At 46.2% G+C, this 25,994-nt stretch overlaps 1 protein-coding gene and 1 pseudogene across 2 annotated transcripts in view; one reads left to right on the top strand and one right to left on the bottom strand.

The window, feature by feature from the left end:
- The window catches only part of LOC310866883 (ecto-NOX disulfide-thiol exchanger 1-like), a 125,533-nt gene that overhangs the window by 9,746 nt on the left and 89,793 nt on the right, over nt 1–25,994 (bottom strand). The window contains exons 5-10 of the mRNA XM_083776679.1: nt 20,213–20,389; nt 17,350–17,556; nt 16,957–17,217; nt 13,543–13,755; nt 8,454–8,560; nt 3,896–4,186 (exon numbers count right to left, since the gene is read on the bottom strand). Of these exons, the coding sequence (XP_083632805.1) occupies nt 3,896–4,186; nt 8,454–8,560; nt 13,543–13,755; nt 16,957–17,217; nt 17,350–17,556; nt 20,213–20,389 (1,256 nt within the window). The remainder of the gene's footprint in view (nt 1–3,895; nt 4,187–8,453; nt 8,561–13,542; nt 13,756–16,956; nt 17,218–17,349; nt 17,557–20,212; nt 20,390–25,994) is intronic.
- Nucleotides 22,136–23,480, top strand: LOC310866378 (protein disulfide-isomerase-like; annotated as a pseudogene). The gene has a single exon. The product of its transcript is annotated as a protein disulfide-isomerase-like (transcript).

The raw sequence follows: 25,994 nt of genomic DNA, 5'->3' as shown, positions 1-25,994 counted from the left end.
TCTCATTAGCAGGCAACAGTGCTGCATTGTCTCTCTCTCTCTGTTTCTGGCACAACAGCGCCCCTACTGGTACTCATAGTCATACTGGTGCTCACAGTCACATATGTGCATGGGTGGGTTAACGTCACGTAGATAGGCGGACACGGACATTGCTGTTCCTTGGAGTGGTTGCACCACTCAAAAACAAGACCTGAGAACTATTAGTGGACAGCTGATTGGCCGTTGCGGTTCTAGAGCGCGACCCTCAATCACCCATTGGAATGTAAATTAATGCCTTTCAGCCTTTGTATCCTATACTGTCTGGCAGGTATATCTCTTTGTATCCTACTGTCTGGCAGGTATATCTCTTTGTATCCTATACTGTCTGGCAGGTATATCTCTTTGTATCCTATACTGTCTGGCAGGTATATCTCTTTGTATCCTATACTGTCTGGCAGGTATATCTCTTTGTATCCTATACTGTCTGGCAGGTATATCTCTTTGTATCCTATACTGTCTGGCAGGTATATCTCTTTGTATCCTATACTGTCTGGCAGGTTTATCTCTTTGTATCCTATACTGTCTGGCAGGTATATCTCTTTGTATCCTATACTGTCTGGCAGGTTTATCTCTTTGTATCCTATACTGTCTGGCAGGTATATCTCTTTGTATCCTATACTGTCTGGCAGGTATATCTCTTTGTATCCTATACTGTCTGGCAGGTATATCTCTTTGTATCCTATACTGTCTGGCAGGTTTATCTCTTTGTATCCTATACTGTCTGGCAGGTATACCTCTTTGTATCCTATACTGTCTGGCAGGTTTATCTCTTTGTATCCTATACTGTCTGGCAGGTATATCTCTCTGTATCCTACTGTCTGGCAGGTATATCTCTTTGTATCCTACTGTCTGGCAGGTATACCTCTTGTATCCTATACTGTCTGGCAGGTTTATCTCTTTGTATCCTATACTGTCTGGCAGGTATACCTCTTTGTATCCTATACTGTCTGGCAGGTTTATCTCTTTGTATCCTACTGTCTGGCAGGTATATCTCTTTGTATCCTACTGTCTGGCAGGTATATCTCTTTGTATCCTATACTGTCTGGCAGGTATATCTCTTTGTATCCTACTGTCTGCAGGTATATCTCTTTGTATCCTATACTGTCTGGCAGGTATATCTCTTTGTATCCTATACTGTCTGGCAGGTATATCTCTTTGTATCCTATACTGTCTGGCAGGTATATCTCTTTGTATCCTATACTGTCTGGCAGGTATATCTCTTTGTATCCTATACTGTCTGGCAGGTATATCTCTTTGTATCCTATACTGTCTGGCAGGTATATCTCTTTGTATCCTATACTGTCTGGCAGGTTTATCTCTTTGTATCCTATACTGTCTGGCAGGTATATCTCTTTGTATCCTATACTGTCTGGCAGGTTTATCTCTTTGTATCCTATACTGTCTGGCAGGTATATCTCTTTGTATCCTATACTGTCTGGCAGGTATACCTCTTTGTATCCTATACTCATACTGTCTGGCAGGTATATCTCTTTGAAAACCTTTAGTGCTATACTGATTGTGGCGGGGAGAGGACAATTAACACATCTTGCCTGCTCAAAATGTAAATCCTGGAAACGCCACTGGTTTGTACATTCATTAATTTATACCAATGTTATTGTATCAATACAGTAAGTGGTTTGGGAGCCCATTTGCAAATAATCCTCCCAGCCCATTCTTTTTAGATGACCGTCATCATCATCATCCATCACCATTCCATCCTCTCAGAAATGTTTGACATCTGAAACATTTTCTAAATATGAATTTAACCCATTTTGGGCGGGAACCCCTTTTGGTGTTAGCATTATGTTATGCTTCAGCTATTGAAAAATAGCAGATCTACAAGCTCATCACCGAGTGGTGCGCTATGAGCTTGTAGGTCTGCTATTTTTGGAAAAATCTAAGAACCACTGACACAGAAACATAGCTTTTTCAGAAAACTGTCAGGACATAGAAGACGTTTTTAGAATCTGATCTCAGGTCAGAATGGGTTCACATGCTAGTGCTAGACCACACAGCTTTTGGGCATTGCCACTGTGTGCTGCCGTACCAACTGGCGTCTTTGGGACTCAGAATGCTCTGAATGTTTGTTTTCCTTCTGAATTACATGGTGCTTCCAGCGGCTGCTAACCTCACCACCCCGGAGGGAGAAGAAGTATACGTTCCATAATCCATTGTTGTTGGTTTTTGTTAGTCAGAACTCAGAACAGACTATGAGTCATAAAGAATGAAGCACTGGAGGAAAGTTAACCACGTCTAGTCCTGAGGACGATTCTAAAATAAATGTCTTCTAAATGCTAATTCTTTCTGTAAAACCTCATGTTTCTATGTCAGTGTTTCATGTCAAGGACCATTGACATGAAACAGGAACATAAATCAATCGTATGTTCCTGTTATTTGTTCGACTACTATTTTGTTGTATTTTGCCTGTCTTTGTTTTTAATTCCTGCATGTAAAGCACTTTGTGAGTTTTCTCTGTGAGAAGTGCTATATAAATAAATTTTACTTACTTACTTACCCCCAGAATTATCTGTAATTGACCGCCGACCCCCATCTGAAAATATGTTGTTCCAGGGACCCCCCCAGAAGCAAAGATTTGACTTAGAAACGAATATATTCAAAGATTTGCGCCATATTTTCACGATTTTTCAAAAAATAGCAGACCTACAAGCTCTTAGCGCGGCACTTGGTGCCGCGCTATGAGCTTGTAGATGTGCTATTTTTCAATAGCTAAAGTATAACATAATGCTTAACCCACCAAAAGGGGTTCGCGCCCAAAATGGGTTAACCACATTTGGGCTGAGACTGCACGAGATGGCATTCGATTTGGAAGTGGTGGTTTCTTCTCACCGCAGACTTAATGGAAGCTTTGCATCACATTCACGACACTAAGCTCTGGAACAACCACAGGATTTGGATGAAGAACAAGCATAACTACAGTAGGAAACTATGTGCAGCATCTGAAGATCCACAAGAGCCGTGTTGGAAAGTAACTAAAGTAACTTTATGAAAGTATTTTTTTTTCTCTCCAGTAACTTCTAATTACTTTACATTTTGAGTAATACTATTAATAATATGTTGCTATTTTCCAAAAGTAACTCGTTAGTATTTTCACGAGCCTTGGTGGTACTGTGGGCTTGAGGGTAACAGTAGACTGGGTTGGGATAGAGTTGCTTTGCAGGCTGATGATCCGCTCTAGAGTCTAGAGCGGATACGGAAACGATACACACACGTCTGTACCATTCTCCTCTGGCCCTACGTCTGTACCATTCTCCTCCCTGGCCCTACGTACGTACCATTCTCCTCTGGCCCTACGTCTGTACCATTCTCCTCCCTGGCCCTACGTACGTACCATTCTCCTCTGGCCCTACGTACGTACCATTCTCCTCTGGCCCTACGTCTGTACCATTCTCCTCTGTCCCTACGTCTGTACCATTCTCCTCTGGCCCTACGTACGTACCATTCTCCTCTGGCCCTACGTCTGTACCATTCTCCTCTGGCCCTACGTACGTACCATTCTCCTCTGGTCCTACGTCTGTACCATTCTCCTCTGGTCCTACGTCTGTACCATTCTCCTCTGGTCCTACGTACGTACCATTCTCCTCTGGCCCTACGTACATACCATTCTCCTCTGGCCCTACGTCTGTACCATTCTCCTCCCTGGCCCTACGTACGTACCATTCTCCTCTGGCCCTACGTACGTACCATTCTCCTCTGGCCCTACGTACGTACCATTCTCCTCTGGCCCTACGTCTGTACCATTCTCCTCTGGCCCTACGTCTGTACCATTCTCCTCTGGTCCTACGTACGTACCATTCTCCTCTGGTCCTACGTACGTACCATTCTCCTCTGGCCCTACGTCTGTACCATTCTCCTCTGGCCCTACGTCTGTACCATTCTCCTCTGGCCCTACGTCTGTACCATTCTCCTCTGGCCCTACGTCTGTACCATTCTCCTCTGGCCCTACGTCTGTACCATTCTCCTCTGGTCCTACGTACGTACCATTCTCCTCTGGCCCTACGTACGTACCATTCTCCTCCATGCAGATCTTCTTGCAGGGACTCTGATCGGAGTCGTCGTCGTCCGACATCTCCATCTCTTCCTCCCGCCGGAACCCCATAATGTCATCGCTGTGGGCGTTCCTCAGCTCCTGTGACATCACAACCACAGCATGCACGCACACACGCATGCACGTACACACACACACACACACACACACACACACACACACACACACACACACACACACACACACACACACACACACACACACACACACACACACACACACACACACACACACACACACACACACACAGTGGACGGGCCCCTCAGCACCAAACGCTGCTTCATGTAAACAATCGTCACAACTTGTCGTCGTCAGAAAATATTACAAAATAGAAAAATAATAAATAGAAAAATATATACGATTATATAAAATCTCCAAGCTCATGTGTGGAGCTTGGAGTTAAGATAAGAGGCTGCTGGGTTCACCATGTTGTCCTATCATCATGATATCTCTGCTCAGATCAGCAGGCCTACTCAACCATCGCAAAATTCAAGGAGGACTGCAAGCTAAAAAAATCTGTATTATCTTGAGACGTTTACAAATTAAATTAGTATAACCGACTACACGACTATAGTCTAAAAATTAAGGATACACAGAGTTAAAAGCCAGATTTCCATCTTGTGATTTAATTATGAAGTTACAAAATGAGTCTTCATTCACAAAATGTGAAGAGAACATAATTGTTATTAATTATTTTTTTATCATAATTTTTATCCCACGATTTTGCAACCCAGTTTTTTCACCCAGCGTCAATTATCTAATGTAATCCTGGGCGCTACACTTCCTCTGCCAACCTGGGGGGGCAGCGGACTGACCTCATGCTTCCTTCTGTGCATGAGGAATCCAAGCTGCTTCTTTTCACCTGACAGGGGGGAGTTTCCCCGGCTGGACGTAGCGCGTGGAAGGAACACGTTATTCCGACCAGTTCCTTTCCCCTCCATCAGGCGCCCCGGCTGGCCAGGGGGAGGCAGTTTAGAGACCAGGATTACTGCATGTTTTTTAAAAGAACATAAATATAATGAAGATATGTGGAGATTATCACAGGTGACTAAATACGTATAAGTGGTTAATACTCAGCTGACATCATCAGGCCACATCACTTTCTCTTGGAACAAACAACATTAAACACCAACAATCTGGTTAAAAACAATGACAATAACTAATTGTGTTTTTATTGGTATGACAAGGGATGTGCACACATAGACATCAAAGGGGGCTTCTGCCCCTGACCCCTTTTACCCGTCTGTAAAACAACTCATGTCCTTTCCAGACCACGAATGCAGCATTTACTGTATACATGGTGAAAGAAATGCAAATGCCACTCCTTTCCTTTCCAATGCCATGCCGGAAGGCAGCATTCAGGAGAATTGCTTTTTTCTGCAGAAGCTGCATGCTTCTAACCACAGTCTGCAGACTAGAGCAGCTGAGTGCAGCGCCCAGAATTACATTATAGACAATTTACTCTGGGTGAAAAAATCCCGGGTTGACAAAATAGGAGGGGAAAAAAAGCCTTTCCTCCGAGGTGGAAAGTCTGGACGACGTGAGGTTAATCTCCTGCTCTCCTCAGATAAAGTTATAACACTTAAGAGTGGGAGAATAAGCCAACGAAGGGCTTTTTTTTGGGTATGTGTGCTATCAGTGATGGAGTCAGGCGGGGAGGCATAGCGAAGAGAAATGTGTGGAACCGAGCAGCCCGGCCTGGCTGCCGGCAGCGTTATCTAAGCCCATCTATCTATATTCCTCACAGGCCCAGAGGAGGAGGAGAAGCAGGAGCTTCTGTATGGCTGCTGCACTCATTATGGCTCCATTTTTCCACATCTCTGATTTCACACCAGAGAAATAATGACGGTTCTTTTGACGAAGCAGAGAAATAGACGTCGCGGTCGAGTGTGTGTGTGTCTCCTAACAGGAACGTGCAGAGAGTGTTAAGGGCCTTTCAAACGTGAAGGGATAAAACGTGCCTAGTTCATTTTCAGTGAGACCTGCGTTTTTGCGCGGAGCTCGGGGGAGCAGTCATGGTGCGACAACGCAAGCGTGTTTAACGTGAGCGCGGTCCCGTGAATTTGTTGCGTGTGTGCTCGTTTCGTGCACACGCCCGCGACTTACCAGACCTGGATTCAGTTTAGATTTTTTTTTTACGCTTGCGTTGTTGCGCCCCTCTGGAGCAGACCTGGAGGAGACATGTCCTTGATCCAGGCAACAACGCCTGCATTCCTCGCTTCACGTTTGGAAGGCCCTTTAGAGGGGCAGGGGCTGAAATCCCGTAAAGAGGGGTACATTTGGACAAAAATTGCGAACATAGCAGATCTACAAGCTCACAACGCGCCGTGTTGCGACGCATTGTGAGCTTGTCGATCAGCTATTTTCGGGGCGCAACCCAGCACTCTTTTAGCTAGTGGAGATACGGCGTAACGGCATGGAGTTCTAACTCCATGATCTGGAGAGGGCAGTTGTTCTACAGACGGGTGAAAGGGGTCAGGGGCTGAAGCCCCCTTTGATGTCCGACGTGTGTCCACGTCCCTGTCTCCTAATACAGCCCCACAACGACCGCTACGGCTCTCTGCGTGAGAGCTATGCTTGGGTTTATTGGACTTACCGGCTGTGCTTTTAAAAAGGCAAAATTTATACGATAATTGTGAAGTCGTCGGCGTGACTTACTGTGTCTTAGTTAGTGTGTCGTAATGATTCTCAGACGTGTTAATGTTAAGGACCCCCCCAGGCCAGGTTGATATGTGTTAGGACCCCTCAGGCCAGGTTGATATGTGTTAGGCCACAGACCACCATTTTTTATTGCCCCCCAGGCATGTTAAAATGGACAATTTTATATCAAGAGACAATTTCAGGGAGATTTATTTATTTAGAGTCCCAGAGTTACAGACCCATGACGCTCTAACAATTTCATTTAGATGTGAAAAAATGCTAAAAAAGCAGCTATTGAAAGAGTGAATATTTGGGGGGGAACATGGCCATGTTTATGAACGTGTTTAACACATAATAATAATAATAATAACATAATCTTTCTCTTATGGGGGGTCCCTGGCACACACACATCTTTCCAAGCGGAGGTCCAACTTGGGGCTCCTTGACATGAAGACGTTTGAGGACCACTAATCGCTCTTACCTGTTGTTCTGTACAGACATGTTATAATGTCCCCACAGACAGCAATAGGACTGATTTTATACTTTATACTTCTTTCTTTCTTTCTTTCTTTCTGCCTTTCTGTGTTTCTTTCTTTCTGTGTTTGTTTGTTTGTTTGTTTCTTTCTTTCTTTCTTTCCTTCTTGCGGAGCGTGATGATAACATAGTGTTCTATAGTGTAGAACATATAGTGTATAGTGTCGTCGTCGTCCCCCTCCCCTCCCTATACATCCGTCATTTTAGAACCGGCCCTGTAGAACAAGGCTGTACTATCGGGGTGTGGATAAAAGACTACTAAAATTAATGCTACCAACAGTAGGACTTTAGTTTACGCCTCCATGTTGTTGGCCCCCCCCAGGCCAGCGCTGGCTGTGTGTTTGCACCGAGCGCTGCTCAGACTAATCCTCCCCGATCCTTTCATCTTGTGTTTCCCTCCTGGGGCATTGTGATGCTCTCACTCCACTCCTTATAGATTTGACTCCAGATAAATAATTGATCGGAGCCTTAACCTTGGAAACCGCTTGGTTGCCATGGCAGCTGCTTTCTAGGAGGTGATTAGAGTTGTGGGGGGGAAGAGAGAGAGAGAGAGAAAGAGAGAGAGAGAGAGAGAGGGGGGGGGGGGAGGGGAGAGAGAGAGAGAGAGAGAGAGAGAGAGAGAGAGAGAGAGAGAGAGGAGGGGAGAGAGAGAGAGAGAGAGAGAGAGAGAGAGAGAGAGAGAAGGGGGGAGAGAGAGAGAGAGAGAGAGAGAGAGGGAGAGAGATAGGGGAGAGAGAGAGGGTGATAGAGAGAGAGGGAGAGAGAGGCTGCCTGCCTGTCTGTCTGTGAGGGCACAGGTCACGTTTTAGCAGGTCTCTCATGTCAAATGCAGGGTGAAAACTACACAGGCTAAACAAACAGAAAATAAAACTACAACAAACTACAATTTAAAAATGTAAAACAAGTGGTTTGTTTAGGGAGAGGGAGAAATATACTGTAGGGGTGGAAAAAAAAACGATTCACTCAAATATCGCCACGATTTAAAAATAGAATTGTGAATTGTTCTTTTTTCTTTTTCTAAGAATCAGAAAAATATTTTTTTTGAATTTCTTTTTTTAAAGAATCGCAATATAAATTGAATCAGCACCCTATAGGCATCGATATCGTGTCAAATTGGAAGGTATAATTGAATCGTCCCGCCCCTAAAATAAAATAAAATAAAAGGTATACCAACCTCGCACTGCTTGCGCCAAATGTCTATGTTCTTGCGCTGTGCTTTAGAGAAATGGTCCCAGGCCTTTTGTCTGGTGGCGGCGGTGAAAACACTCGTGATCTGCTCGACTTTGGGGGGGGAGGAGGAGGAGAGTGGGGGGGAGGAGGAGGAGGAGGGAGGGGGCGAGGAGGAAGAGGAGGAGGAAGAGGAGGAGGGGGTCAAGACAAGACAAGCCTTTTACGCAGCGTTTGGGACCAGCAGAGACTGAGCTGTCACTCACCAGACAGGAGAGAGAGACCAGATGTTGTCAATATGGAGTGAGGAGCTAGCGGTACATTTAGGATACACATATTAGAGATGTCCCGATACTGTATCGCTAAAGGAGAAAGTATCGGTATCGGCCCCTTATTCATTTCGGGTCATATGGATTGATGGTCAGATGCATGTGGAGTTTGCTTCCACAACACGAGATATATATCTAGATAGGTATAAACACAACACAAGATATATAGCTACTAGATAGCTATAAACACAACACTGGTATCTGTATTCGGTATCGGCTAACACAGAAATTGTGGTATCGGATCGGGAATGAAAAAAAGTGTCGGGACATCCCCAATACAAATGTTCAAGGTTTTCAAGTGGGCCCTGATCAAGTAAAGCAAAGGATATTGAACAACGTTGGTCCAATTAGCAGTATAAACTGAAATATATTCTCACACAAGCAATGAGGCAGGTTGACAGTTGACGAGGGCTCCAATGCAAAAAGAAAAAGTGTTTAGACAAAACATAAATAAATAAATCAGTTTTGTCTGATCATCTTGTGGATTGTGTGTTGTCCTGACAGAGGGTTAATTGTTGGTCATGTGATCTCTCTTCTCCTGTCCTTTGGTTATTTACTGTACTGTACTTAACTGTACTTACTGTACACTTACTGATCACATGCTGCAGGTTGACTTCCTTCAGGGCTGACTTTTATTATTACAGACAGACAGAGAGAGAGAGAGAGAGAGAGAGAGAGAGAGAGAGAGAGAGAGAGAGAGAGAGAGAGAGAGCGAGAGAGAGGAGCTAGTTTCCTACCTGTGACTGAGCAAAAGTGACTCAGCTTAAGATAGCCCTGTCCCTGGACTCCAGGGCTCTGTCACTAGAGCGCTCTGTCCCTGGGCTCCAGGGCTCTGTCAGGGGAGCAGTGCACAATACTTACCATTGGCATGAGTAAACAAACGTTTATATTGCCTCTGATTGGCCTACCGAACGTCACCTTCTGTGACTCACGTGTGCGTCACAGAAGCTTACCTCCTCTCGAGATACAGACGCCCCAGAGCCCGAAGGAGGCGTCTACCTTTCTATGTCTGTGGAGATACAGACGCCCCAGAGCCGAAGGAAGGAGGCGTTTACCTTTCTGTGTCTGTGGAGATACAGACGCCCCAGAGCCGAAGGAGGCGTCTACCTTTCTATGTCTGTGGAGATACAAACGCCCCAGAGCCGAAGGAGGCGTCTACCTTTCTATGTCTATGGAGATACAGACGCCCCAGAGCCGAAGGAGGCGTCTACCTTTCTATGTCTGTGGAGATACAGACGCCCCAGAGCCGAAGGAGGCGTCTACCTTTCTATGTCTATCTATGGAGATACAGACGCCCCAGAGCCGAAGGAGGCGTCTACCTTTCTATGTCTGTGGAGATACAGACGCCCCAGAGCCGAAGGAGGCGTCTACCTTTCTATGTCTGTGGAGATACAGACGCCCCAGAGCCAAAGGAAGGAGGCGTTTACCTTTCTGTGTCTGTGGAGATACAGACGCCCAGAGCCGAAGGATGGTACTTACTCCTGCTAGAGCTCTCTGTCCCTATATGGAATGGAGATACAAGGTTTCTGCTGACAGTTCACACATTCCGGTTACCGGTTAGAGAGCAAGTATAGTACCTTCGTTCTAAAAGTTGCGAACTGAAGCCGTCATCTGCTTGTCATTTGCGTTCACCAACATACCCTTGTATTTCATGCTCATTTCACAGAGCTGGGCAAGTCAACCTTTTCTGCCAGCGGCCCAACATCCTGGAATGAACTCCACAACTCTTTATAACTGAGCTCCCTGCCGTCATTCGGTCCGTTCAAAGGAGTTATTTTTGTTTGTTTGTTTGTTTGACTGGTTGCTCGGCATTAAAGTTCCTTTGTAATTTACCCTGATTTATAATGTATTGTGCTGTGGGTGTATTGATTGTACTATGTATGCGTATTGTAACCTCGGCTACATTGAAAATGCAGGCTTGCCCTTATTGTACTAAGTATAAATAAAGCTGATCGACTATTAGGATTAATTTATGCGATAGCAAAGATTAAACGGTATGGAAGACCGTATGGCAGAAGGAAATGGTTTTATAGAGCATCGCAGTCCCACTTCCCCCTTTCAGAACGACAAGGGCACCAGGAAATAATTCCCCATTCATTTTCACCACAGTTTCTATATTTAAAGACCTTTAAACCCTCGGACAGAGCCAACAGCCGAGTTGACAAATCATGACAATAAACACATTTTTTGGGGCGGAACATAATTAAAAAGATGAAAAAAGGGAAGCCGGGCACAACACTTTTGTTGTTGTTTTTCCTTTGTCCGAGGCTTTAAAGGTCTTTAAATGAATACATTTTGAAACGTCTATGGGGAAAATGAATGGGGAATCATGTCGATGTGAAAGGGGGCGTCTCTCTATAGCCAACACTGTGCCACAGGAAGAGACTATAAATTAACTCCGGTTAGCGTGGCCAACTGGCGCAGACGTCCATGTAACACGTCTATGAGTCACTAGTACACTCTCTCTGCATTACATTAATGCTGGGGAAAATTACCCTGTGAATCACCTCATTAGAATGTACCGCACAGAAGCAGCGACAGTTTGAAACGTCGAACGGCCCCCCAGAGACGGCACACTCCACTTAAGACTGTCTGAGACAGGACAGCTAGACTGGGATGCCGGACCGCTCCGCCGCAATTACAGCTAATGTAGGCTATACGCAGACGCCCTAATCATTAAAGGACCACTTCACCACTTTTCAACCTTATAATAGGTCCTCACTAATTATCATGATAAAATGCTACCATTTCTTTCTACTCTGTGTCTCATAGGAGGGCTGTGTCAGTTCAGAAACCCAGTGACATCATCCTTAGGCTCTAAAACTGTGGAATGCACTTCCCATTGCAGTCAGAACTGCAGCATCACTCCCAATCTTCCGCCGTAGTCTGAAAACCCACCTTTTCAGACTCTATCATGGCCCATAGCACTTACCCTACCCCCTTAGATAGCATTTCTGTAGACTTAAATAGCTTTTGATACAGACTTATAGCATGTTATGTAGACAGCACTATAATTGCATTGTATGTAGCCATAGCACGTCATAGTACATGTGTATAGCATAGTATAGTATATATGTATAGTTTATATGTATAGTTTCATTATATAGATATTCCACTGTTACGTTCTTAGCTTACGCATGTTTCATGATAAATGCTTTTTATGTGATTTTCTGTGATGTATGATGCTTTTTTGTTCTTGCTTAATGTAAATCGCTCTGGATTAAGAGCGTCTGCTAAATAAATGCCTAAATTGTAAATTGTTAGGCAGATTTATTTTTAAACAAGATTTATTTTTACAAAAATGTTTCGTTTTTTATTATCGTGAGAACAATTGCTTCCATTTTCGCATTGCAACTTTTCAGGACTAGAAAGCCTGCAGTTTCTATTAGCTTGGATTCCCCATCGATGATGTCACTGCAGGTGGACGGGTTTCTGAACTTCCCACAGCCCTCCTATGAGACACAGACCGAGTAGAAAAGCATGCCATTTTATCATGATAATTAGTGAGGACCTATTATATGAAGATAGGTTGAAAAGTGGTGAAGTGGTCCTTTAAACTCGTTAGCCACATCATACTGGACGCTGGTGTCATGCCAATGCAGTGGTGGAAAGTAACTCGCTACATTTACTCATAAGTACTGTACTGAAGTAAAACATTTGAGCACCGTGGTGGAAACCACTGCTTGCCATGCACGACTTAATTTACAGGGTCGTGGTGTTATTTTATTGCTGTGAGAGTTCTGGGAACACCAGACGGACGGACGGACGGACGGACGATACGTCATACATTATTTCCTCCTCCATTTCCACCATTATTTTTTTAATATATATTTTTCGTTTTTTTTATTGATACAGTAGATACACAGTAAGTTGAGGGGAGCGTGGGGGAGCACCACCCACCACCTCTAAAATTATTATTTTGGCAAAAATATATTTTTGACTTTTATGGATACGATTACGCAATTTAAACCCTGTTTCTAAAATAGGCTATACACGTCTGCCTGTTTAAATATGCAAATGTGCGTGCATGTGCGCATGCACCGTACGTGTCTTATGGGGCGCCCCCCCCCCCCCACTTCAAACAGTAGCACTACAACGCTGGTTATAAATAATCTACCTCCAATGATGTTACACAGACTTAGAAACCTTGTATCTCCGTGTTTCCTTTCTTCATAAATTAATGACCTACTTTGTCGGACAATTAAGGGTGTCAGAAGTGACCAATCGGACGTCTTTGTGTTTCCTAATCGCAGCCAGTAGGCTCCAGGTGAGCTGACTCCATTGCATTGTCTTGATAAGTAACTTACTGGCTGATATCAGTTGATTAGATTAAAAAGCAGGTGGTTTGCGCACATCCAGTTCTTGGCTCATGGTGCTGGACAATGGTAGATACATACAGTGAAGAAGTGGTCCGCACACAGGCTTTGCTCCAACAGTGTTTATTTGTGTTAAAACACCATTAAATTATAGGACACTACTTAATTTAATGGTGTTTTAACACAAATAAACACTGTTGGAGCAAAGCCTGTGTGCGGACCACTTCTTCACTGTATGATATCAGTTGATTCCCTGTTCCCTGAACAGGCCTCTCCCTTGTACGAAGAGATTCTCCTGCATAAATAAATAAATGTTGAATAAAAACAATAAACTGTGCTGTGGGCGTCTCGTCTTACACTGCATGAGGATGGCCATCAGGGCGCTCATTCACCAGTGTATGAAATAACAACGGTGGCCACTAGGGGGCGCTAGCTGCTGTGCTGCTCTTACACTGCATGAGGATGGCCATCAGGGCGTTCTTGAAGTGCTCCTTGGCGAGCTCCATCTCGTCCTCGTGCGCCGCCTTCTCGCCCATCAGCCGCCGCACGTGTCCGTTGCCCGCCTGGATCAGGGAGTAGAAGTGGTTGGCGGTGCGGCGGGTCACCTCGCCGCGGTCCACCCACGACACCAGCACCGCCATGGCCTCGCTGAACTGACCCTCGTCTAGTGGGGCGAGAGAGATAGGGAGAGAGAGAGAGAGAGAGAGACATTGTGAATGTACGTATGTTATGGGCAGTGGTGGAAAATAAACCACTATAAAGGACCATTGACGTAGATCTGCGCCAACGGCAGGGAATGTGTTTAAGCCATTTAGACCTGAGAGCATGATTCTACAAGTGTCTTCTAAATCATGACGGTTTTCTGAAAAACCCTATGTTTCTATGTCAGTGGTTCTCAAACTATTTCATGTCAAGGACCCCCAACAATTATATGAAATTAGGGAAATTCTGAAAATATGTTGTTCCAGGGGACACCCCCACCCGTTTACTTCACAACGCTGAAGATTAGGCCGACACGTCTGGACATGCAAGGTTTCGACCACGGGACAGAAACAGAAAGAGGACTTTTTGCTACAACACACCTAAAAAAAATAAACTAAAGAACGAAAGAAAGGAAGAAAATTGTGACTCTCGGCAGGCCTGTGTGTCGAGTGTATTCTCTAACATTTTGAATAATAATAGAGCCGCGCGCCACGGTGCAGCGCACTACGGCGGTAACACAGTGAATTAGACAGCCATTAAATGAGCTCAATACCCAGGCGGCGCAACGCCACCCACGCTAGCTAGCTAGACTAGCTCTCTCTCTCTCTCTCTCTCTCTCTCTCTCTCTCTCTCCTCCTCCAGATAGCAGATATGAGACCTTTTCAGATGCCATCGGCGGCGGCAGATTAGCGGAACGTTTACAGGACGCCACAATGAGCCGCAACACAACAGAGAATAGAACCAACCGCGACTCTGCGAATAATGGAACGCTATGCACCCCCCCCCCCCCCTCCCCCTCGGGGGCCCGCGGAATAGATTTAAAAAATAGCTATTCATGACAAAAATAGTGCTTATTTATGGCAGATATTCCAGACGGATAGGGAGCGGTGATGTGCTGAATGGTCCTCGTTGTGATTGGATGTTGAATTGAATCGGTACAGGAGGTAGAGATGGAGCTGCTACGTATTTATTGATAACGAGAATGCGGCGGCGGTGTCTCAGGGTGTGGATGGTAACCGCAAGGTTGCCATTTCGAACCCTGTGGGCCCCCCCAGAGTTAGTGTCAAAGTGTCCTTGAGCAAGACACTGAACCCCTAATTGCTCCTGATGTGCTAGTTGATGCCTTGCATGGTTTCAGAATCAGAATCAGAATCAGAATCAAACTTTATTGTCACATCACATTACAGGTAACATGGGTGAAATTCTTGTTTGTGCAGGCTCATCATTGCAGTTAAAAAAGAAAGAAAGTACATGACTAATCTACATGGTACAATATGTATGCGTATAAAAAATAAATAAGGTGATGTAGCCTATGTGTATACAGAGTAGTCTCTACTAAAGGAGACCAATCCGTTCAGTCTGTGTGGCGTCACCAATCCTAGCTCTTGTTCAGAAGTCTAATTGTGGACAAGTATGTATCGGTGTATGAATGTGTGTGTGAATGGGTGAATGTAATAATACACCATCTATGTAAAGCGCCTTGGATAAAGGCGCTATATAAATGCACCATTTAGCAACTTATCGATCAGACTTATCGAGACGGGTTCTTATCGAGCATTTACTTCGTGGGAACACGGGAGACGATACATTCTGAACGAATACAGTATTTTTCTAACAGACGGATGGCAATTGACCTTTTTACTTTTGGAAAATCATTTTGAAAAAACTGTTAACTGAACTTGACAATTGACATGTCTGTCAACTTTTATTCCGCATCCCGCCCCTCCCCCCTCTTTTTTTTTAGTATAGCTACGTACTGTATACTTATCTGGATGAAATTAAACCTCAGAGAAAAACATTATCGTTGATGAACACCAGGTATACCTTAGAATATTAGAATGTGTGTGTATGTGTGTGTGTGTGTGTGTGTGTGTGTGTGTGCGTGTGCGTGTGCGTGTGCGTGTGCGTGTGTGTGTGTGTGTGTGTGTGTGTGTGTGTGCGCGTGCGTGCGTGCAAACACATCTGTCTGATGTGTGCCCTAATCCAAGCCAACTGCAAATCAATACCTAATTAGTGTGTGTGTGGGGGGAGTGTGAGCCAATCACATCCCTGTTGACATGCCAGTACCCATGCCTTTGTTTCAATAACAGACGGTAGATTGAGCGTTAGTCCAACACGAGTCTTTCTTAAGTGGCGATGAGATGGAATCCATGATTTCTGCCGAGACAACGAGCGCTTTTACAGATGCCATTAGTTCTGTCAGCGTGGGATCTGTGACGGGATTTATTCTCCGATTTTATTCCCAGATGTTACTTTGCTTTTTATATACTGCAAATAATTATAAAACGATATAGGGCTGGGCAACTTTGACGATGGAGAGGGCCACACTATTTCCCCACTCACTCCAGAGGGGCCACATTGCATAATACTGCCGTAGCAAAACAAGCTCAAAACGCGTCGCACTGCGACTTGTAGATCAGCTATTTTTGCTATTTGAATTTAAATCCTGAATTAATTTTAATAATACTCATTAAGCTACTAACCTACTTATCAGTATTCTGGTATTAACCTGAGGGCCGCTTTGAGCCCCGCCTCATGCTCGGAGTAGTGCGTGATGGGTGGAGCCTATACCTCTGAGCCTATCAGAGTATTGCGTGTTGGGCGGAGCCTATCAGAGTAGTGCGTGATGGGAGGAGCCTATCAGAGTATAGTGCGTGATGGGAGGAGTCTATCAGAGTATAGTGCGTGATGGGCGGGGCCTATATACCTTTGAGCCTATCAGAGTATAGTGCGTGATGGGAGGAGTCTATCAGAGTATAGTGCATGGTGGGCGGAGCCTATCAGAGTATAGTGCGTGTTGGGCGGAGCCTCAGAGTAGTGCGTGATGGGAGGAGTCTATCAGAGTATAGTGCATGATGGGCAGAGTCTATCAGAGTATAGTGCGTGATGGGAGGAGTCTATCAGAGTATAGTGCGTGTTGGGCGGAGCCTCAGAGTAGTGCGTGATGGGAGGAGTCTATCAGAGTATAGTGCATGATGGGCGGGGCCTCTATACCTTTGAGCCTATCAGAGTATAGTGCGTGATGGGAGGAGTCTATCAGAGTATAGTGCATGATGGGCAGAGCCTATCAGAGTATAGTGCGTGTTGGGCGGAGCCTATCAGAGTAGTGCGTGATGGGAGGAGCCTATCAGAGTATAGTGCGTGATGGGCGGGGCCTCTATACCTTTGAGCCTATCAGCGAGCAGCCCCGCCTCGTGCTCGCTGTAGTGCGTGATGGGAGCGGGCGACGGCGGCCGCTGTTGGAGGAAGTCGTGGTCGTGCACGTGCACATGGAGCGAGCGCGCGTGGTGGTGGCGCTCCTCGCGGGCGAACAGCCGCTGCTGACACTCCCACTCGTAGAGGTCGTCGCGCGCCTGGGCGAAGTCCACGTGCATCCTCCCAGAATCCTTCTTGTCCGTGCTGGAGCCGATACGCATCCTGTAGCCTGGAGGGATTTATTAACTTTAAAATAAATATAATATCATTCTGTTAACATGTTGGTAGCCTGGAGGGAGGATTTATTAACGTTAAATATCATTCTGTTAACATGTTAACGTGCGTGTGTGCGTGTGTGCACCTGACAGGTAGAGGGCCTTGTCCACCATGTACTCGTGGCTGTAGCGGATGTGACAGAAGTTCTTCTTGCTCTTGCGTATGGCCGTGATCTCCCCGCACTGGTCGAACACCTCGCGGACCACCTCCTCGCTGGCGTTCTCTGGCAGACCGCCCACGAACACCGTCCTGCAGCCCGGCGGGCGCTCCCGCGTCGAGGGAGGGGGGAGGTCTGGGGACGGCATTTCTGTCAGTCGTCTGATTCAGTGTAATTGGCAATACCACAACGTAGAAAGCCTGCCGTTTCAATTATTAGCTATAATTCATGGTTTCTGAACTGTCCACAGCACTACACTGAGACAACAGAGCGAGTAGACAGGTTTCTGAACTGTCCACAGCCCTACACTGAGACAACAGAGTGAGTAGACAGGTTTCTGAACTGTCCACAGCCCTCCACTGAGACACAGAGTGAGTAGACAGGTTTCTGAACTGTCTCCTCTGAGACACAGAGTGAGTAGACAGGTTTCTGAACTGTCCACAGCCCTCCACTGAGACACAGAGTGAGTAGACAGGTTTCTGAACTGTCTCCTCTGAGACACAGAGTGAGTAGACAGGTTTCTGAACTGTCTCCTCTGAGACACAGAGTGAGTAGACAGGTTTCTGAACTGTCTCCTCTGAGACACAGAGTGAGTAGACAGGTTTCTGAACTGTCTCCTCTGAGACACAGAGTGAGTAGACAGGTTTCTGAACTGTCCACAGCCCTGCTCTGAGACACAGTTGCTATTTTACTGTATTTTAATGAGCATTAGCGTGCACTGGAGCGCTTCACGCGTCCAAAACAGTGGGTCTCAAACCCGAAATGGACTTGTGAAGTTTGATTCCGAGTTCCGACCCGTTCCGAGAGTTCTTTCAAATGCCAGCAAGTGGGCTGTGTTGTGGAATGTATAGCTGTGTCTGGAGGACTCAGGAAGCACACCGCCATGACAAGTGGACAGAGCCTTATTGGACAATACGTCCACGCTATACACGGCATGGCTTGCTAAGACAGATGACCTTGCATCGCCATTACCTCACACACACGTACGCACGCACGCACGCACGCACGCACGCACGCACGCACGCACGCACGCACGCACGCACGCACGCATACACGCACGGGGACATTAGTTTTGTCCAGCGCTGCACGAATGTAAATATATAAATACACCCCATCATAAAACAATAGAATACACAGTATAGTCTTACAGTCTCTCTCTCTCTCTCTCTCTCTGGGACAATACAGTTGATGTGAAGGCTGATGTAAGAGCAGTGCAAGGCCCATGTTTTGGTCTAAGGAGCGTCGGTGTGCCGTGGCAGAATGTCTCTGCTGTCATATATAATACAGCCTGTCTGGTCACGCATGTGCTTTCTGGCACGGCTGTACAGTCATGTCAGAAACAATGTGAAATTCATATTCTTCTGCCCTTTAATAATGGTACATAACGTCCTTGTTCTTTTTGTTGGCATATAAGGGAGAAAATCAGTGGTTCACAAAATATTAAATGTCAAGGACCCCAAAACGTATGTGTGTAATTAGCCGCCGACCCCACATCTGAAAATAATTATGTTCCTCCTGGGAAGTAAAGATACAAGTTAACTAAGTTTGCATGTGAAAGGAAATGTATTTTCAAAGATTTGCGCCACGTTTTGATTGAATCTTGGAGGCATTTTCGTTCAGCGACAGCTGTTAATTCACTTCCGATATTCTTGGAGGGAGGGAAGGGTGCTGTTTGACTGAATGTACGCTAGGGGTGTAACGATACATTGCAACAGCGATACGATACGTATCACGATACATGGTTGACGATACGATACATGGACCATATTGGTTCATTATGGTGATCCGATATGATACGATTCAATAATTTGAAATCGATACAGTAACTATTTAAAGTTCTTAGGATGCGTTGGGTTTTTACTGGGGTTCTGATAGGGTGCGTTAGGTTCTTAGGATGCGTTGGGTTCTTACTAGGGTTCTGATAGGGTGCGTTAGGTCCTTACTAGGGTTCTGGGGGAACATTAGGGTGCGTTAGGTTCTTAGGGTGCGTTGGGTTCTTACTGGGGCTCTGATAGGGTGCGTTAGGTTCTTAGGGTGCGTTAGGTTCTTACTAGGGTTCTGGGGGAACATTAAGGTGCGTTAGGTTCTTAGGATGCGTTGGGTTCTTACTGGGGTTCTGATAGGGTGCGTTAGGTTCTTAGGGTGCGTTAGGTTCTTACTAGGGTTCTGGGGGAACATTAGGGTGCGTTAGGTTCTTAGGGTGTGTTGGGTTCTTACTGGGGTTCTGATAGGGTGCGTTAGGTTCTTAGAGTGTGTTGGGTTCTTACTGGGGTTCTGATAGGGTGCGTTAGGTTCTTAGGGTGCGTTAGGTTCTTACTAGGGTTCTGGGGGAACATTAGGGTGCGTTAGGTTCTTACTAGGGTTCTGGGGGAACATTAGGGTGCGTTAGGTTCTTAGGGTGTGTTGGGTTCTTACTGGGGTTCTGATAGGGTGCGTTAGTTTCTTAGGGTGTGTTGGGTTCTTACTGGGGTTCTGATAGGGTGCGTTAGGTTCTTAGGGTGCGTTAGGTTCTTACTAGGGTTCTGGGGGAACATTAGGGTGCGTTAGGTTCTTACTAGGGTTCTGGGGGAACATTAGGGTGTGTTAGGTTCTTAGGGTGCGTTAGGTTCTTACTAGGGTTCTGGGGTAACATTAGGGTGCGTTAGGTCCTTACTAAGTTTCTGGGGGAACATTAGGGTGCGTTAGGTTCTTAGGGTGCGTTAGGTTCTTACTAGGGTTCTGGGGGAACATTAGGGTGCGTTAGGTTCTTACTAGGGTTCTGGGGAAACATTAGGGTGCGTTAGGTTCTTACTAGGGTTTTGGGGGAACAGCGTGCAGCTCTTGCAGTGGATGATCTCCTTGACGACGGGCAGGTCGGGCGGGGCGGGCAGAGGGGGCGGAGCCACCAGGCCGATGCCCGGTGCCATCATGGGGTGGGCGGGGCCGAGGAGACCCAGGCTGGGGTCGAAACCCTGGAGGCACAGGGCGTCTGTGGAGAGAGAGAGAGAGAGAGAGAGAGAGAGAGAGAGAGAGAGAGACTGTAAAACTACTGTGTATTCTATTGTTTTATGCTGGGGTGTATTTATTTGTCATCCGTGCAGCGCTGGACAAAGCTAATGTCCCCGTGCAACGATCTGTTACAGTATCTGGAATGTGTTTGTGCGCGGCGTACGTGCGTGCGTGCGTACAGAATACTTGAGCACCGTGACCGAGCCATAACAAAGACAAATGCTGATTAGGCCCACTAACCTCTTGTCCAAGTCTAACATTACAATCTCCATATTTTCCCGGGCTGACCTAGAGTTCCATGTATGGAGACGACAGCGACATCTAGTGCTGACATGATGCCAACGTAGAAAGCCCATATATGGATATAAACAAGTTAAAACAACTAGCATCGCCATTGTGACACGCATCCAGTTCACTGGCATTGTCATCGTGTCAAGCCTCCAGTCAAACCCTATATATAAACGGTAGAAACAGTGTTTTTAGCACTCCAGTCGAAGCAGAGAGACACTAGGAGATGGTGACAGAGGAGGTGAGGGACAAGGGGAAGAATCATAAAACACGGGACGTGATGTTAAGACTGTCCATTGTGCCAATAGATGGTGTGGGCTCACATGAGATTGCCTTGATGTTAAGAGTGGCATTAGGAGGTGTATTTCAACTAGGGTATGATGTCAATTTTGGGACACATCCTCAGTAGTGTGCCTTTGAATCAGCGGGTGTTTCGGCCTTCCAACACTATACACCCTCATCAAAGGTGGCCAGCTAAAGGGTGATCAAGCCTTAGCTTGTGTCCCATGCCCAATCATTGAGATTTGCCTCCCACGGGACTATGCAAGGCAGGGGCGTCCTCTTCCCAGATGTGTGTGTGTGTGTGTGTGTGGGGGGGGGGGGGGGGGGGGTCATGTTCTTATAGCCCAGCAAGGGTCTTTCCTTTTAATCCAGATCCACTGGCTGCCTCTTTCAGCTGCTTGAGAAAGTGTTCTGATTGTCTGCCGCAGAGCCTGTCCATGGATGCCAAGTTCCTTCAGTAGCCTGATGGTGGAAGAAGCCACAAATCCTCTGCATCCCACTTCGACTGGACAGACTTTTGCATTCCAGCCACGCTGAATTGCGTCTGCTGCCAGCTCTGTGTATCGCAGTTTCTTGCGCTCATAGGCCTCCTCAACAGAGTTCTCCCATGGGACTGTGAGCTCTATTATGTACACAGACTTGCGTGAAGGGGACCAGAGTACCATGTCTGGCCTAAGGTTGGTGGAAGCAATCTCAGGTGGAAAAATGAGTTGCTGGCCAATATCGACAAGCATCTTCCAGTCGCGGGCCATGGCTAGGTGTCCAGTTTCTGGCTTTGTTGAAGGATGCTTGGGCTTTTTTTGTCCCTCCCGGATGAATATTGTCGTTTTGCTGGGATTGCTTGTTCTTGGGGGTAAGGAGTTTGTTGCACTCCTCTTGATCTCAAGTGCTGCAGCCAGGCTCTTGAGGACCTGATTGTGCCTCCAGGTGTAGCGGCCTTGTGTGAGGCTGGTCTTGCAACCAGACATGATGTGTCTGAGAGTCGCTGGAGCTGGGCAGAGGGGGCAGGTTGGATCCTCGCCATACCACTGATGTAGGTTTTTTGGTGATGGAAGCACATCATATATAGCTCTTATGATGAAGCTGATGTTGCTTGCTTCCATTTGCCATAGCTCACTCCAGTTGATCTTTCTCCTCTCCAGAGAGACACTAGGAGATGGTGACAGAGGAGGTGAGGGACAAGGGGAAGACAGAGGACTCGATGTGGTGGAAGGTGAAGAAGGAGATGAGGAGAGAGCAGGGGACGAGAGAGGAGATGAAAAAGGAGATGCCGAGAGAGGAGATGATGGCGAGAGAGGGGACTGGGAAAATTGGTTACCACTTTGGCACTCTGGACACATTGTACACATTGGTAAGCACTTTGACGGTTGTCCTACTCTGCACACTGCTCGCGGCTGGTGCAATGCTGCTCCTAACCAGCGTTTACCGGTCAACCCAGAACACAGAGGAAGGGGATGTCCTGGTGCTGACGAAAGGTAACTTCGACGAGGCCTTGAAGTCCAACCCTGACCTCCTGGTGGATTTCTACGCCCCGTGGTGCGGCCACTGCAAAGAACTGGCCCCGGAGTTCGCCGAGGCGGCCCGCGTGCTGAAGGCCGAACGTTCAGAGATCCGCCTGGGTAAGGTAGACGCCACGGCGGAGACGGAGCTGGCCCGGGAGTACGGAGTCTGGAAGTACCCGACCGTCGTGTTCTTCAAGGGAGGAGAAAAGGAGTCTCGCAGGGAGTACTCCGGTGCCAGGCGGGCTCATGGCATCGTCGCGTGGCTTAAGAAACGTACGGGCCCAGCCGTTGCCACCCTGGCCGATGTCGAGCAGGCAGAGACTATGATCGCAGACAAGGTGGCTGTCATTGGCTTCTTCAAGGACGCCGAGTCCGAGGACGCCAAGGCCTTCGTCAGAGCAGCAGAAGCCGTAGATGATGATGATATTGCATTCGGGATGACCTCTGACGATGCGGTGTACTCAGAGTTCGAGGTGTCCAAAGACTCTGTGGTCCTCTTCAAGACGTTTGACGAGCGTCGTAACACCTTTGATGGAGAGCTTACCGACGACAACCTCCTAGCCTTCGTCAAGGCCAAGCAGCTTCCTCTGGTCACGGAGTTCTCAAGGCAGAATGTCACTAAGATATTCGTTGGAGAATTCAAGTCCCATGTCTTTATGGTCATGTCCAAGACTGCTCCTGACTTTGGGGACAAAATGGAGCAATTCAAGAAGGCAGCAGAAGGCTTCAAGGGCAAGATCATGTTTGTCTTCATGGACACCGACGTCAACGAACACGAGATCGTCATCAAGAGGATCTTTGGCCTGAAGAAGGAGCAATGCCCCGCCGTCCGTCTCCTCACGCACGACATGACGACAGAGTACAGGCTGGAGAACGAGGCCATCACCGCTGACAACATCGTCCAATTAATTCTGCACGCTCTTCGCCGAGGGCAAGCTGGAGCCCCACCTCATGAGCGAGGACGTCCCCGAAGACTGGGACAAAGACCCCGTCAACTAAAACTAAGCATAAAAAATCACACCCGTGTGAAGTGAGGGGCGCTCTTATCATCATACATCATCTCATTTTGGCCAATCACAATTTGCACCCTCACTTTTATCTTCAATATGTACTTTGCTCAGTCAATCAAATCATCGCTATGGGGTGATCAGACAATCACTAACCAGGAAAGCTGTGATAGGAGGGGCTAGCATCCCTAAACAAATAAAAAAAACGAATAAAAACTAGAAAACCCACTATAAAAACTAACAAGAAAATGTGTCAAAACTACTAAAACTAAACAATGATGAAAAATCTATATGATATGAAATGTTCATATGTCACTATTGTTGTGACCAAAATAATTGTGATTCACGATAATCAAAATCCTTTCATTTCACATTTTAAAATGTGGATGTCCTCAGAAGTATACTAATGCATGTGCGTGCGTGCGAGGGTGATACACGTTCTTGCCTTGAATTTCTTTGAATGGAAAGTAGACACACAACTCCTCACAGTGCACGGCACGTGCACGGTGCACAGTACGTGATTGATGTGCTTTCCTCCCAGGAGCCATGCTTCCATTGTGTTGTTTATGTTTAGAACAAGGTTCTGGCTTGGCACAGTGACATGATGGAAAACAAACAGCATTATTCCTTCCAGCTCAACGCGAGCTAACTGGTGAATAAAACATCTTCTGTTTCGCATTGGAATGCAACCATCGGTGAACTTTGACTGGGCCTTAACCAATGGCAAAAGAAGTGTGAGTGGTTGTAGTTCACAGCAATTTACAATGTAGGCATTTAGCAGACACTCTTAACCTGAAACATATGTTACTGAAAAACACATGTTTCTATATTTCAGTGGTTCTTTTCTTCAGACTACGGCGGAAGATTGGGAGTGAGTCTGCAGCAGTTCTAACTGCAACAGGGAGTGCATTCCATAGTTTGGGAGCCAGAAGGGAGAAGACTTTGGGACGTGTGGAGCGTTTTTTTAGTGACGGTTCTTCCAGCTTCCCTGCGCCAAGATGGAGGAAGGACACCAACAACCACACCCACTCATTGAGCCAAGATGGAGGACACCAACAACCACACCCACTCATTGAGCCAAGATGGAGGACACCAACAACCACACCCACTCATTGAGCCAAGATGGAGGACACCAACAACCACACCCACTCATTGAGCCAAGATGGAGGACACCAACAACCACACCCACTCAAACCGCATGCAGGTCTCCATGTCCATGTTGGGCACATCCCACGCCGCCCGTTTTTAACTCATATGTTGCCGCCTGCAAATAAGGCTCAGGCTGCGGTTCATAAACAATCGCTCGTCGTCACTCGTGTTGTCGGTGGCGTTACGATAGAGGGCGCTCTTCCGCAGACCGTGAATGATCCTATAGGAGGGACGAAGGAGAGTACGCCCAGAAATCACGTGATCACAACCTTTTCAAGACAGTTTAGCTTATTTTTTATTTATTTTTTGCTATATTTCTTTCTGTGCAGTCAACAGAGACTCTACCGTGTCCTTCCAGACGATCGGTGGGTGGATCGTGGTGGAAAAAACTATATTCTATAGGTCTTCAAAGGTTGGTAAAAACGTTTGGAATTAACTGGCTTAAAGGGCCGCTATAACAATAAGATGTGAATTTCACCTCAACAACATCAAACAATTTCAACATTTTCAGCCAGATTTTGCAATTCGCTGTGCTTGTTTTGCTTTGTGTTTCTTCTTTTATTCAACGAGGTTGAAGTCCTGTTGCAATTTAAATCTATTTATTTTTACGAGCCAGCCCCGCAGGCCAAGAAAGCAATCAAGCAGGGTTCACAACAATAGAAAAACACAAAGCAAAACACATTAAATGCTTTGGTACGCACTCAAGTACGGACCAGCTGCAGACCGCAGGATTCTTTTATAGTGTCTGAAGTAAACTTTTAAAACTCATCCAAAGACTTTACTGTCCTTCAGGAGTCATAAACCTTAATACCCCCACAGTGAGGCACACGCAGGGCTAATTAGGTTTGAGTCCTAGGGCTCCATTTTCGTCACCACTAAACCACTTCTTTGCCTTTTTTTGATATTTTGCAAAACATTTTTGAATAGTTAAAATGGCCTACAAGCTCACAATGTGTCAATGTAGATTGGCTAGTTGAACTATTCAAAAATGTTTTTCAAAATGGTAAAAGAAAAAGACAAATACGTTTAGGGATAAGGGGGGTTTAGCGGTGACGAAAATGGAGCCCCTAATTTCTGAGCCCTTAAAGGTTTATTCAGTGATTTCACTTAATTCAAATACTCCTTTAAGCAATTCTATAAAGTATTCTGTAATGTAATTACTCAGAGAGAGTATACCAGAGTACACAGTGCACCACGGGCTAGAGAGTTGTTTAAATACTTCCTGCAAGTTCATGGCAATAAAATTAATTAGAAACGACCAGCCAGGAAAATGCCTCCATAAGCCATTGTTTGCTGAGATGTTGAAATCTCTCAGGTCTTGTGTTTGTGTGTGTGTGTGTGTGTGTGTGTGTGTGTG

The sequence above is a fragment of the Protomyctophum parallelum genome (assembly GCF_964188405.1).
Source record: "Protomyctophum parallelum genome assembly, chromosome: 11".
NCBI lineage: Eukaryota > Metazoa > Chordata > Actinopteri > Myctophiformes > Myctophidae > Protomyctophum > Protomyctophum parallelum.
The sequence above is the reverse complement of the archived record's forward strand: the minus strand, read 5'-3'. Positions and strand labels throughout refer to the sequence as shown.